The sequence below is a fragment of the Lampetra planeri genome, unplaced genomic scaffold (assembly GCF_965212315.1).
Source record: "Lampetra planeri unplaced genomic scaffold, kcLamPlan1.2.h2 scaffold_695, whole genome shotgun sequence".
In the NCBI taxonomy this organism is placed as follows: domain Eukaryota; kingdom Metazoa; phylum Chordata; class Hyperoartia; order Petromyzontiformes; family Petromyzontidae; genus Lampetra; species Lampetra planeri.
Window position 1 is genome coordinate 1 of NW_027615518.1, and position 14,995 is coordinate 14,995.

At 43.6% G+C, this 14,995-nt stretch overlaps 2 protein-coding genes across 2 annotated transcripts; both read left to right on the forward strand.

Moving 5' to 3' along the window:
- The first annotated feature begins 775 nt into the window (after nucleotides 1–775).
- LOC144741751 (protein DGCR6-like) lies at nucleotides 776–1,805 on the forward strand. Its single transcript, XM_078624253.1, has 5 exons — nucleotides 776–879; nucleotides 985–1,145; nucleotides 1,269–1,369; nucleotides 1,472–1,612; nucleotides 1,728–1,805. The coding sequence occupies exons 1-5, from the start codon at nucleotides 776–778 to the stop codon at nucleotides 1,803–1,805; spliced, it is 585 nt and encodes a 194-aa protein (XP_078480379.1).
- Nucleotides 1,806–4,827: 3,022 nt separating this feature from the next.
- Nucleotides 4,828–7,260, forward strand: LOC144741749 (cationic amino acid transporter 4-like). Its single transcript, XM_078624251.1, is given in 5 exon segments — nucleotides 4,828–4,986; nucleotides 4,988–5,810; nucleotides 5,882–6,588; nucleotides 6,680–6,788; nucleotides 7,055–7,260. Coding segments are annotated over 5 exon segments (2,004 nt in total).
- The last annotated feature ends 7,735 nt before the right edge of the window (nucleotides 7,261–14,995 follow it).

Here is a 14,995-nt window from a genome sequence, read left to right on the forward strand (position 1 = left end):
ACTGTCCAAAGAGAAGCTATATCTTATCACTATTATCTGTATTTATATAAAATCAAATAACCTATTAAACGACAAGAAAAACAAAACAAAAAATCAATAGAACAATATTATTATGTCAAATAAAACGAGAAAATGCATTCAACAATTTAAGGGCATTATTAATTTAAATAAAACAAGTGATTATTCACATTATCGTAAGTGAAACAGGGATTAGTATACGAATGAAAAATCTACCAAGAGGCAAAAATTGAGTTTGAGGCCAGATACTTCTTGTCACCAAAAAATATAAGTCATTCTAGAAGGAACTCACTATCTGACGGTTGATAAATAAATTGTCAAAAAGTCAAATACTTGAAATATTCCCAAAAAACATAATTTTTTTAACTTCGCAAAATTAAAAAATCGTCATCAATCAGTGATTGATATACAGTACACACTAACATTCTAACATCTTTTTTTCCCTTTCCTTTTTTAAACAGGCGTGTTGGCGGTCATCAATTTGGGGTCCTTCTTGAAATGCGTGATTAGCAGCTACCACACAAAGTAACTACCATGGTTACAACAATCACAGCCGAAACAGCACACATGTTCTTTCGTTTCAGTTTTTAAGTGAATATAAACGCGTTTCTCCCTATTTCTGAATTCGTCGTACGCATAACTGCATTTTGTATGCATCTTTCTGATTAATTATCAGACTAGCCGAACTAGCCCAACCTGCTATCGTCGGCTAACTGGATAAACATCTTGCTTCTGTTCCGTTTGTGCGGCTGCAAAGATGGATGGTTATCCCGTCGTCATTGTAGGCGATTCTACCAAACAACAAGAACGGCATTACTTCCTCTTATCACAACTTCAAACCTTAGTCAAAGATTTACCCAGGTAATTTGAACTCGCATGACTTAGGGTTACTTAGCATGCAGCTAAATGTCGTTGTGTGATTATTGGCTGTCTTCTAACAATATGTCTCATGTTCTGTCCTGTTAGCTCCTTTCAGCAGCGCCTGTCGTACAATACTCTCAGTGATCTGGCTCTGGCACTCATAGATGGGACAGTCTACGAGATAGTACAAGGACTCCTGGACATTCAGCATCTGACAGAAAAAAATCTGTATAACCAGAGACAGAAGCTGCACTGTGAACACCAAGGTTGGTTCACAGACTGTCTGACTTATCTATCAAATCAGCTCCGGCAAGGTGCCCGTATAAGCTTGCAGTTGAAGTGTAGTTTGAATGTCAATGGGATTCTCGCATGTCTGCTTTAATGTGTAGCACTCAAACAAGATCTTGCACGGAAGCACAAAGAAGCCCTGCAGTCGTGCAAATCTCACAATCTTGCACTGCTCAAATCAAATCAACAAGCTGAGCAAGAGGTAAGGTCACTGTCAATCCCACTGTTGGATTGCGCTAAATCAGCATGGGATTTATTTACACGTTGTGTGTGTGTGTGTGTTGTGTGTGTGTTGTGTTGTAAGGCTTTGGAAATCCGTGTACGAGAGGAACAGCGCATGATGGATAAGAAGATCGTGTCAGAAATTGATCAAAAAGTAATAGACCAGCAGAACACTCTGGAGAAGGCTGGAGTTCCTGGGTTTTACATCACCACGAATCCACAGGTGAACTTCCAAGCCCGTGCTGTGAATTGCCAATACATGCTCACAATGGCATGACTGTGTGGAAATTGTGTTGCGCAGGTAATGTGACTCCTAACATGACTTCAACCTATTTCAGGAGCTGACAATGCAGATGAACCTGCTCGAATTGATCCTGAAGCTTCAACAGAAGGAGTCACAGTCAGGCTTCCCTTGAGAAAGACGTCCAAATAAAAATTCCTACGACGTCTCCACACGTCTAAGTTCCCATTCCAGTAACTGTGGGATGTCAGATATGTGTGACGTGGTCATGAAATGTCATCTCAGTCCTCAACCCAACATGGGTCATGAAGCAGAACATCCAAGAAATCTGCTGCCTCCAGAGAACCTGTCCTACGAGGGTATGACTGCAGAGTCTTCTCAGTGGGGTTGTGAGTGATGTCACATACACGCAGCAGTGTCAGGTGACCAGTTGAACAATCCAGAGTTGTACGATTTAAAGGAAAATATAAAGGAATATAAATCGGTCATGGAGGCTTTAAGCCACACTCCTGCTGCAAACAAAGTGTGAAACTGATAAAACCATTCTGGGAAAAATGAAGACTAGATAACATGTAAAAAAAAACTTCATAAACAAGTAGGCTGAGTGTCAGAAGGCTGTGAAGACCTGTAGTGTTAAGCACAGTTTGGAGTTAAAACTGTTCCTCTCAAGCGAAGTATGAGAGAGCAGTCAGTTCCACTGTAACTTGAACGGATGCTGTGACTTCATGTTCATGCACCTATTTTGGTTCAACTTTATTTATTTTACCTGTCCAGTATACTATATTTGTATATTTGTGTTTTTTTATCCATACTTTCTCACTTGTTTTGTTGCACTTTTTGTCCATGGTCGCACACAACAGACAACACGGAGTTCCATGTAGATATTTTAAACTACCTATCGATTCCTCCACTGAATACAGTGTGATATGTAGCATCTGTTGTTTCTTTCATCACAACCAAAAAACATTCACAGTGTTTTTGGAATCATGTCTGTGACGGTTCTCAGCAGTAACATAGTGGGTTAAATCAAAGACAGCTAGACTGTGTTTAAGGAATAATATAAAAACAGTTCCAGCAGAGTGTCACACAAGTTATTCCACTGCTAGATCATCTCAGGCCTTCTCCTGAGAACAACTTACATATGAGCTTCACACAGAAAATGATTGTGTGTGTGTGGTGTGTGTGTGTGTGTGTGCGCACGTGTGCATGCCAGATCTACCTGGATCACCTTTCAGTTCTTTAAAATCATCAGAGGTGGCTCATGTGCTCCAGACTCCAGCTGCTGCTGCTCCGGTTTCATCCATCTGCTCTATATAGACAGACTTTATTAGTCCTGTGAGTGAAATTCTCACGTTACCGCAGCAACGACAACAACGGTTGGGTTACAAGGTGTTATGTCTGTCAAAAGGGGTGAAAGATATCATTAATATATATATATATAGGGCCGTTTATATATTATATATATATAGCTACAGAACATCTACAATATTTCACTCTGATTTTAACGATTTGCCAAGATGTATTTATTTTTTTGGTTGTATTTATCCTTACTATTGAAACACAAATGATAATGAAGAACAATAAGATGAAAATAAACTCATGATGTATTTAATAACTATTTGACTATTAGTGACAAAGGCATGTTTTGATGGTCAATGAATGTATTAGTGTAGGTTAAATGAAAGGGGGACGATTGGAAATCACAATATGAGTGAAATAAGCTGATGGGTGGAGGTCTGCGCTCTCCGAGTGCTTTTCTGTGCAGTGATCCAGACCTGAACTGAGTTAGCACACACAAACTGGTGGAGCTATGAAGGAAGAAAAATCATTCATCTCTGGTTCTCACTGGAACAGGGAACAGAACAGCAGCTACTTGGACTGGAACATCGCCTCCCGAGGCCCCCTACTGGCAGCTCTGCGCCAGAGGTGCCTGTCCCTTTAAGACGCAGCCCCACGCAGACTGCGTACCTTCTGCTCCGCGTTCCGCTCCATCAGCAGGCGGCTGCATCCCACAGCGGCGACCTGCGGCGGGATGAGACACGCTCCACAGCCTCGGTAAAGCTTTCCTCTGTACTCCACCCTGTCCTCTGTCGAGTCCCTCGCTGAGGTCCTGTCACCTGTTTGTGTGGTCGCCAAGGTGAACGAACTCACGTGAGATCGTTGCATAGTCTCGTTGCGTCCGTCTTATTATTTATTCCCATTCCGATGTAAATGACGTTTTGCCCTCGTCGTCGTGCGGTGTGTGCGGGTTTAGTGCTGGTGGTAGTAACAACTGTCGATAACGGATCAGGTTTATTTCTAGTGGGAAATAAAACGTTACGTAATCATCGTGTTGTCGCCGTCCGCCCGGCCCGCGCAGGAATCGGATGTTGCACCGCCCATCAGCAGAAAGAACACTGGGCGGTTTTTTTTTAAAGGGATTCTTTGGTAGATAAACACATAAAAAAACACAGCAGTCACACCTCCATCACCTATGTCCTCAATCCGCTCATCGGATTCATGTGATGACGTGGACTGACGGACACAAAGTAAACACAGGGAGCGGAGGAATATCCCCGCTGCACTCCGGCTGTCAGTCATTCTATTTGTTTATATTGTTTCATGTTTATACGTGCTGTTTATCTGCTCAGTATGACCAGTAGTTACATGGAAATAGATGCGTTGCTCACAAATTAGAGTTAGATTGATGCTGTGTTTTCCTTTCATGGTCAAGATGGAGGCCATTTGTACAGGTAAAGTAGACACACGTCTGTCCAGGAAATTATTGTATTTATAATGTCCTGGACGGGATCGTGTGTATGAATGTGCATGTATAGTAACCTACCTACTCCGGGGTGAGGAAGACTCTGTAGTGTTCAGTTCTGTTTTCACTGACAAAGATGCTGCCAAACGTGTTTAAAGTTTCATGCATTTTCCTCATTTTCATGATGAACAAACCTGAACTAAACCTGCGTTCTGGAACGGACCAAGGTCCAAGCCAGTTGTCTGAAATAATTATCAGTAAACGAAATCATACGTGTAACTAAATGCAACGTGTAATGTGATTTCTGTGGAAAGTAAATGAGTCATCTATCCAGTTGTTGAACGTGAAAACCGTCACCATTGTTTCTTTCAGGTCCGCTTCGTAGAGAGATGATGGCCCCTGTGTGACCACGACAACGACGTCCTGCCCAGCTGGCTCATCTTACTTTGTAGCTATGGCGACGTGTCAAAGAGGCTGTGCGCCAGCTGTGCGCCTTTGTCAGAGACTGAACCGACTTAAGACACTGGATGATGACATGATGGCCACGTCGCTGAAACGCTGCCTCTCCACCCTGGACCTGACGCTGCTGGGTGTTGGCGGCATGGTGGGCTCTGGGGCTTTACGTCCTGACGGGCACCGTGGCCAAAGACATGGTCGGGCCCGCTGTCATCATATCCTTCCTTTTCGCTGGTATTGCCTCCTTATTAGCTGCCTTCTGTTATGCAGAGTTCGGCGCGCGCATCCCTAAAACAGGATCTGCATACATGTTTACCTACGTGTCGGTGGGAGAGGTTTGGGCGTTTCTCATCGGGTGGAATGTGATTCTGGAGAACATGATCGGTGGCGCTGCTGTGGCACGTGCATGGAGCGGCTACCTGGACTCCATCTTTAACCACGCCATCCAGAACTTCACGGAAACACACATCATGCAGTGGAACGTGCCGTTCCTCGCCCATTACCCGGATCTCCTGGCAGCAGGGATCCTCGTTGTTGCTACATTCTTCATCTCCTTCGGAGTTAAAGTGTCCTCTTACCTCAACCACATCTTTTCCACCATCAGCATGGGCGTCATAATCTTCATCCTGGTCTTCGGCTTTGTGCTGGCCGAACCCGCCAACTGGAGCCAGAAGGAGGGAGGCTTTGCACCTTTTGGATGGTCTGGGATACTGGCGGGCTCGGCCACGTGTTTCTATGCATTCGTAGGTTTTGATGTCATCGCCTCCTCGAGCGAGGAAGCAAAGAACCCACAGAAAGCCGTTCCCATCGCCACGGCGATCTCCCTCGGGCTGGCGGCCACAGCTTACATCCTGGTCTCCTCGGTGCTCACACTCATGGTCCCCTGGCATACTCTGGACCCCAACTCCGCTCTGGCCGACGCCTTTTTCCGCCGAGGTTACAGCTGGGCTGGAGTGGTCGTGGCAGTCGGCTCCATCTGTGGTGAGAATGAACGACGAGCACTGAGTGTTGATTGAGCGTGTTGTTCTGCTAATGACTCTTTCCTTCTCCAGCCATGAACACGGTGCTGCTCTGTAATCTCTTCTCCCTCCCTCGGATTGTGTACGCCATGGCAGAGGATGGCTTGTTCTTTGCCGTTTTTGCTCGGGTCAACCCGATAACCAAAGTCCCTGTCAATGCCATTCTGGTGTTCGGGATCCTGATGGCCACTATGGCGCTCATCTTTGACCTGGAGGCCTTGGTTCAGTTCCTGTCCATCGGCACCTTGTTGGCGTACACCTTTGTGGCCGCCAGCGTCATCGTCCTTCGCTTCCAAGCCGACAAGACCAGCTCCAAGGGAACGGCGTCCACGTCCCCCAACCCCAACGCCGAGCCTTCGCCCGCCCACTCCGAGTCTCAGACCATAACTGAGGACAGTGGCGAGCTGAAGCAGTACGAGTCCTTCTCCGACAAGCTCCAGTTGGTGGAAAGACAGAGCACCAGAGAGCGCAGGGGCGTGGGGCAGCTGAGGGCCTGCTGGGAGCCGTATCTGGGCCGGCTGCTCAGGGACAGCGAGCCAGGCGAGGTGGTCGCCCTGTGCGTGCTCATCCTGATCGTGAGCTCCGTCTCCTTCTGTGCCGTGGTGGAATTTGGGAGCGTCGAGCTGCAGCTGCCGACCTGGAGCGTTACGACACTTCTGGTGATTTTCGGCATGGTCTACGTTCTCAGCATGATGCTCATATGGGTCCATGAGCCACAAACCAACAGAAAAACCTTCCAGGTGAGCAGAACAGATCATTTCAACTCAGGAACATCTTTCGGTGAACAAAACAGTGCTTAGCTACATATTTAAATTGTGTCATTGTGTGAAGGTTCCTCTGGTTCCATTGACTCCAGCTGTCAGTATCCTCATCAATGTGTTCCTCATGATGAAGCTCAGCTATCTGACGTGGATTCGGTTCACTGTCTGGATCGCCGTCGGTAAGTCCTTTCACATAACTAATAAGCTTTTGTTCCCACGAATCATCTGTACTTAACTAAAGCAAAGCTTTTCAAAACAGTTGTCAGCAATTGAATGTTGCTTTTTGTTTGAACAGTGAGTCTGCTGAGCGTCATGAGACAACTGTTGTGAACTGGCGCTTTACAAATAGAATCAGACTTGACTGTTTTGCCTCAGTCCTGTAATTTATAGTGCATGTCCGTATGAAAGTCCAAAACAAGTCATTTTGACTCCAATCACAACACAGGGCTCCTGGTGTACTTCGGCTACGGCATCTGGCACAGTAAAGAGGGCATGCGGGAGCTGCAGCCCCAAGACATGGCCGCCCGTTACGTGGTGTTACCGAGTGGCAGCCTGGTAGAGACAGTCCAGTCTGTCCAGCCCGATGGAAGCGTGGACCCCTCAGCGCCACACATCAACGCATCCAGTGTACCGGCAACGGAAGAGAGATGATTTGTGACCAAACACACCAGATGATCACAACTGCCTGCTATGTGTCCCATGCCTCCAAATGTGTATCCCACTCCCCTTTGTGTGTGACCTGCCTGCCACCTCTTTGCCGCCGCCGTCAGCACACTCTCTCTCTCTCATACTCACACGCTCTCGTCTCGTCGTGAAGCATATCTGCACATGTCGTAATACTCGAATGTAAAGTAGAGAGCTGCTGTCCTGTAACCCCTCGTGTCAAACTTGTGTCACATCCTTTAAGCTCTTTTCTCGCAATCCTGGACCAGTTTAAGAAAATATGGTGCTTTCTGTCGTCTGAACGTTGTGTTAGAAACAGTCAGCAGGTAAATCTGAACACAAATCGGAATGATGCTGAAAAATCCACACAATCTGTGACCAAGTATCGATTCAACAACACTTAACAATATATTTATTTTTTCTATTACTGCCATTATATTTTGCTTTCAGAGATGTATTTATCTCCACTCTTTCCATGTGTGTCTGTCTAAATGAATATATTTGCATGCACTTCACCCTTTATATTCCTTTTTTCACATTTGTTACTGAGCACATGAGCGACAAGCAGTCTGATCTGCTTACATACCAGGTCATTAGAGAGGAACAAGATTTCTCACACCTAGATTTATCCTGCCAGTCCCAACAAATGACCACAAGCTGGATTCTCTCACCTTTAGACCACTTGAGTGGTTCAGATAATCACCTCCATCCCATGACCCTCTTTTCGTTGGTGGCACCTTTTTTTCTGCCTCTTTAGTCACGAGTCCTTCGCGCAACACAATGTCTGATGTCTAAGCACACAAGCTCTATTTTAGGAATAAATTACGACATATGACACAAGCACAAATTTCTTGACCAGGAATCTTTGCTGGGGAGGGTTTTGAAAAATATTGGCTGATATGTTTCGTAAACCCAGCAGGATTTGCAGCAGTGCTCATCAGCTGCCTGCAGTCTGACCTAGATTAGAGAACGGCACAGATGTGAGGACAGTCACATACATTCCCATGGCCTGCAGTGGCTTGGAAAACAGCAAAAAAAAAAAAAAAACCACACACACACACAAAAAGGCTTTAATCTCAACATCAGATGCTTTATAATGCAGTGTTCATCTCAGTTTACGTTTGAAACCAATGGCCTTAAACATGTTAATCAATAAAAACTGATTTCCAAAGTTAAAGTAGTCAGTCTCTATGGTTTTTCTAAAAGGAAATATATTTCATTTCACGGTTATACAACTGTATGACTATTAGTTATAAACAAAAATACTGGCAAGGAACAGAATGTAGAGTGAGAGGCGTCCCGATATATTTATAGACAGGTTATCTGCAACTTCGCACATAGTTTTAAAACGTGTCTGATCATTATGTGTCACAATTACACTTGTGTTATTTGAACCTGTGACAGAAATGTTTATTTTTATCATCTCTCTTCCTTTATATATCATTGTTCTGAGCAGCACTGACTGAAATCTTCACTTCTTTTCTTACCCTGTGTTGTAAAACTACTGCCACATTACGTCGCAACCTTTCTGTTACAACATACTGTATGTGTATATAAAACGGTAAAAGAAGAAAAAAAATAAATGTTTTCATGCAGCATTTACTACAATCTCTCTTACCAAGTCATTGGATTGCAAAAAGGAGCGTACAGTAGACTTGTAAACTTGTTTTGTCACCAAAGTGACAGGCTGACATTAGAAGCGGCATCTCATGTCATTTATCAGATGTCATGATTGTTAAAATGCTTTCGTTAATATGAACCAATTGCTTTATCATGCATGAAACTGATCCAATGTTCCTTGACATCTGTGAAACTGAGTGAAGAAGCTTAATACACATCAATTACATGCTTGGCGACACAACAGTGTAGTCGTCTTCCCATTTTACAGATTAACCTTCAGGTCAGGAGTTGTCTTTGAAGAGGATTATAGCATGGATCAAGTGACCAATCAGAGGTCAATGACCTGTGTAGATGTCAAGATAACAATGTATAATAATTCTTCCAATGTTTAGTTTTCTGCACCGTTCAAACAAACAGCAGTATGTAGCAGTCAGAGTCAGAATTCCGGTGTTTTTGTGTCACTTGGGTATTTTTTTTGTTCATTTCAATGACTCGTACACACAACTGATATTTTCCTTACATTATTGTTGCAGCGTAGTTGAAGGTGATATTTAATGCTTTTGTCAACTACTTCTTAAGAATGTGTTTTTTTGTTATATTGTAATAGATATATTTAGTATCATGTATTCATTTATATTTTAATTCTTCATTCTATGAATTATATTCATATTGAATCATACTTTTGAACACGTTCTATGTTCTGATGACGAGGAAGCGCGCATACGACAGACGACCACTAGAGGGCGCTGGTGAACACACGCGGAAGACAGGTGCCCACGTTCGAACGTAGAAGAATTCGTTTCTTCTTCGGTGGTGGTGTTGTTGACGTCCGTGTTGGTTGGCAGCAACACAAGCGTCTTCTTCATGTTTTGTACGACGAAGTATCTCTCCTTGTCGAAGTGTTTTAGCGGAAATGTTAAATGTGGAGTCGTTGCAAGTGGCTGAAGAGGAGGTGGTGGAATCCAGCTCCAATAAACTTGGCGACATTTTCACTTTGGTGGCCAAAGGGAGCTTTCCACAGGGGATGAATCCGCTGAGAAGGAAGAACCTCAGAAGATACGCCCAGAAATTCATCGTTGACGGTAAGAGCTCCTGTCAGTGTTGGAGAGAAGCAGGCAGATAGCGGCTGTGGTCTCCTGTGGTCCGTCTGAACACCATCAGTAGTTTGTGGAAACTACTGAATTGTCTCTACCCACTTTTTGAGTAATATAATATAATTTACTTTTCTTGGGGGGAAATGTGTTGTTCTGCTTCTTCAGAAATAACAAAGTTGGTAAGTTGGCAAGTAGTATTTCTCAATAAATCTTTAATTGATTGCTTTTTATCCGTGACTGAAACTTTACCAATATGAAACTGAATTTGATTTGTTTTTCTTGTGGAGGCTGATCTTTGCATTCAACGTAACTTCAGACTTGAAAAAAGGCTGTACAAAAATCTGCACTGAATGTACTTAATTTGGCTTTTTTTTTTTTAACTTAACCCCATTGTTCATTGCATACTTATGTTCTTGTGTTGGGCATTTTGTATTCTATCATAGATAGATAGACAGACAGACAGACATGTGGTGTTACAGCACAGAAAGAAAGACAGACACAGGTACAAAATACAAAAAAAACAAGATTAACAGAATTACTAACACAAACACTAACATTAACACTAATAACATTAGTTTCATGCTGTATTATGAGGTGCAGCTCAGCCCACTGTGTGACCCCTGACCTCTGACTCCTAACCAAGCAGTAGAGACTTCTGTAGAAAGCTGCTAGTGAGCTGTAATGTACTTTTGGTGGACGGACATTATGACAATAACAGTTAAACATTGTGTCCGTAAGATGATCTTTTCAGAAAGTCAGTGTTTAATACAGAGATAAACAGGCTGATTGAAGACCGGTCCTGATCTGTCTCAGCTTCAGTCTTCGTTTCCTGGCAATCCGGCCACATTGAAGACGCTTTATCTTGACTGCTCTGTGGTAGAACATGATGTCTTCTTCTTCTTTTGCTTCATGTCTGCACTCTTGTGCTGATGTTTGATATTTGCTGATGGTTATTAATGTGCATCATTCATTCTGCATTCTTCTAGAGGGCAAGCTGTACTATGTGGGGCCCAGGAAAGAAGAGAAGCGGGAGGTTGTGATCGAAGCTGAGAGGAAGAGGCAGATCTTCCTTGACTGCCACTTCAATGACATCGGTCATCATTTGGGCCAAAAGAAGACTGTGCACAGGATTCAGAGCAAGTACTACTGGCTGGGAATCATCAAGGACGTGGTGGACTGGGTACCGAGAGGATTCTGAGTGTGACATTTAGTGGGCTCACTGGAAAATCCTGCTGTGGATGTCTAATTAGTCTGCTCGCTGTTTGCCATTTCAGATTAAGGTATGTGACACATGTCAGCACACAGAGAGGAAGAAGAACCAGGCCAGGACAGTTCGGCCGATCAAAGTTGACGCACCGTGGGATATAGTCGGGATTGACATCATAGGTTCTCTCATTCACTTTCAAGAAATTAGATTTCGAATTAGGTGTGTTGTGTTTTTTCTCCTCATTTTGACACCGTTTTTTCTTCTTCCTCTCACAAGGGCCTTTCCCAGAGACCCGGCAAGGCAACGCCAGCGTCACTGTCCTCATCGATTACTTCAGTAAATGGCCTGAGGCCTTTCCAGTACCAAAGACAGACGCGCTCTCTGTTGCCAGATGCATTTCCAAATGCATGTACAGGTGAACACGCAACCTTTTACAGTGGAATCACTATCATCTGTCCATGTATTTACATTTAATATGCATGTTGTGTGTCCCATATTATTACTTCCACTGGACCCCACAGAAGTCCTGTGGAGGACAAGGAATATGTACTAGTTTCCTATTTTTTCAGTTGATTTCGGTATATTTTTTGCCTCTTCTCACCTCGACAAACTCTTCATGAAAGGGGAAAGGACTCATCTCACATTGTTTTTTCTGCACAGTTATATTTGATGCATGTTCTTGTTCTCATTCAGTTCTCTCTACAATCAGGTTCGGTGCTCCTAAAACAGTCGTGTGTGCACAGAATGCAGACTTCTGTGACGAGGTAATTGCCGGTCTACACAAACAAATGCTTGGAGTCATGTTTTTTGTCGTCACCCTGCGTGGATTTCTTTTCTCCCAGGTAACAAATCTGCTATGTGATAGATGGAACATTGTGCAGAAGGTGTCTCCTCTGGATCAGCCTCAGCTCAACCCACTACACGACTGCACAAGTCCATTGTTAAAGGAAGCCGTCGTGCAGATGGTGACAGAGAAGCAGGCGGACTGGGACGACTTTCTAGACCCCGTGCTGTTTCTGTTCAGAACCTCCATCAACCCCACCACCAAGTTCACCCCTTATTCACTCATGTTTAACAGGAAGGCCAACGTGCTCAACGAGGTCCGACCGTCTGAACGAGACATTTCTCAGTTTGTTTGTGTTTCTGCTCACCGAGTTCACGTCCCTTTCATTCAGACGACGCTCGCCGCGCTGAGTTACGACGATCAAGAGCAGGACGAGTTTTCCACAAAGGAGAAGGCTTCTACCTACGTGACAATTATGCAAGAGCAGCAGGACACTGTTAAGCAGCTGGTAATTCAGTTCTTCTCTCTTCCACACTGAAACCCCATTTTATTTTATTTTTCATTTTTATAGTAGTTTGTTTATTTAGCACCTTTCATACAGAGAAATGCACCTCACAATGCTTTACACATACTCAAGCCTGTACACATCATAATATCAAATGGAGAGAAGACCAGTCACTGAGGGACAAATTGTTTCAGAGTTCACTTTGCTCCCAACCCCCAAAAAAATCCAGCGTATGTTTTTCTGCAGTGCTAAATGAGCAGTATAAGCTGTCATGTGTGAGCAGGTCGGCGGGTCACATGAGCTTTGGATGCTACTGGTTCATTCATTGTATGACGCTAACAGGCTGTTGACTGAAGCCTCATTACTGTGTGTGATGAAGTGTGTCATCAGTAACAACACGAGCATCAACAAATGACGCTCTTTGAATTAAAAACACATTTCTTTATAATTACAGTCATCAGCGCTGTATGAGGTCGCTTCTCGGTTGTGTCATTTCATCTCCATTAGTTACAAAAAGTGTTTCCTAAAAGGGCAGATAAATTCTAGGTGTGAGTTTCTCACCCTTAACATTTAAAATTCATGTTGCTAGATCCAGTTAAATGTTGAAATGGTAAACCTTCATTTACTGCGTGTATCACAGTGAATGTGCAAATGAGGCGTGAGATGGCGTGAATCTGAAGTCGTTACGGAGTGACGGAACTGACAGGATGGTTGTGGAGGAACATTATAGATAGATTGATGGATAAATTAACTTGTTATCCCATGTGGGGAATGTGGTGTAGACTGCAGTGGTACAAGAAGTGGTACAAGAAACATACACAGCAGCATGGGAGAAGGTCACCAGAGACCCAGTTCCTAATACAATTGCACATCCTGAATATTGCATCAGCAAAATTCTAAAACAACTAAAATTAATTAAAATGCAAGGGGGAGAGACTGTACAAGAGGAAAACATAAGTTAATAAAAATCTATAAATAACAAGTAAAATCTGAGATAGACTGTTTTTTTTCCAGGTTGAATTTAGAAATAAATAAAAAAGACATTCAGGCAGACTGTTGAACCTCTGTAGCGTCTACCAGAAGGTTCATATTCTGGATGTAGAATATGGGAAGAGGCTGTTTTTTAATTGTTTTTTATCATCAGCTTGTATCTTTTGTCTTTTATTCCTCACACATCCTTCATGTTTAACTGTGTGTGTGTTCCAGGTGGTTGCGAATATGAACGCCGCCTACAGGCAGGAGAAGAAGAGGAACACTAAACGCAGGGCACACAACATGCCCTCCATGACATTTAAAACTGCAGGAGCTCCGTTTGGTTCAGGTGACTCAACCGCCCGGAAAAAACTGAAGGAGAGTTTCTACTTGTCTTTCCCTGTAGAGACAGTCCTGGCCACTGAGCAGAGCAACTCTGGAGAAAACATAAAAACTGAATTAACATATCACTTGGGGGCGTCTGATGTCCACTGAGGATTCAGGACATTTGGAAACGGACACACCAGAGGAATAGCTGCCCGTCACGGGGCCAGACTGGACTGGACTGGAGTCGGTGAATGAAGTCTGGCAGTTTCACACCAAGAACGCTGCAGCTCGGTGACACACAAGTCTGACACAAGTCACTTCTAGATGGATCTCGCATTGAGAATAGATAAGAATAAAGCTTCTGTTTTATTTGTTGACTCAGATCAATAATGCTCTCCCCGTGTCTGCGTAGGTTCTCTCCAGGTACTCCTGCTTCCTCCCACCTCCAAAAGCTTGCCGAGGTTAATTGGTCACTCTAAATTCCTCGTAGGTGTGAATGGGAGTGTGTATGGTTGTCTGTCCGTCATGTGGCCCTATGATGAGCTGCTGACAGATGGTGGTATCTCCAGCACAACCACGACTAACTGGAGCAAGCGTTTATGAAGAAGATAAGAAGAAACTCTGATCAACAACTGCAAATCACTTCATATTCTTTCCTTCAGATTTTCTGCTGATGTCAGTTTTCTCAGCCATCATGCAATCTTGCCAAATGTATAAATTACCATTGTGTATGTGCAACTTAACAAGGTTGTATTTGTTTCTCAGACATGTATTTCAGCAAGATATTTAGATATTGGCACATCCCATAGACAGAGAGAGCTGGCTATTATCACTATGGTCCCTGCAGCAGCTGGGAAACTTTACTTCTGGAAATTACAAATAACAGCCCTTAAACATCTCTCCAGATCCAGAGACATTTAATACTTCGGAAATATACCTGTAAACATGTAAAGATTATACATGTACATTCATGTTCATGTTTATGTATTAATTATTGATTAGCGAGAGATACGTACTTTGACTTTATATGAAGTTATTGAATTGTATCCATCATGAACAGTCAAACGTCAGTGACAGTTCTTTGAACACAGGTTGTGGGCGGGGCTTATCGCACTTCCGCAACAACAACCAAACAGACGTCAGGTGAGAAGCTGTAAGTGTTGCGAATGCTACAGTGACTGAACGCGGTTGGTGTTAATGGGAAAAGTCCGTCC

What these genes read in the sequence shown, in the direction of transcription:
- LOC144741751 (XM_078624253.1), top strand. Translation starts at nt 776, where the DNA reads ATGGATGGTTATCCCGTCGTCATTGTAGGCGATTCTACCAAACAACAA. An exon ending in GCTGCACTGTGAACACCAAG is followed by an intron (nt 1,146 to 1,268) that starts GTTGGTTCACAG and finishes TTTAATGTGTAG; the next exon opens with CACTCAAACAAGATCTTGCA. An exon ending in ACATCACCACGAATCCACAG is followed by an intron (nt 1,613 to 1,727) that starts GTGAACTTCCAA and finishes AACCTATTTCAG; the next exon opens with GAGCTGACAATGCAGATGAA.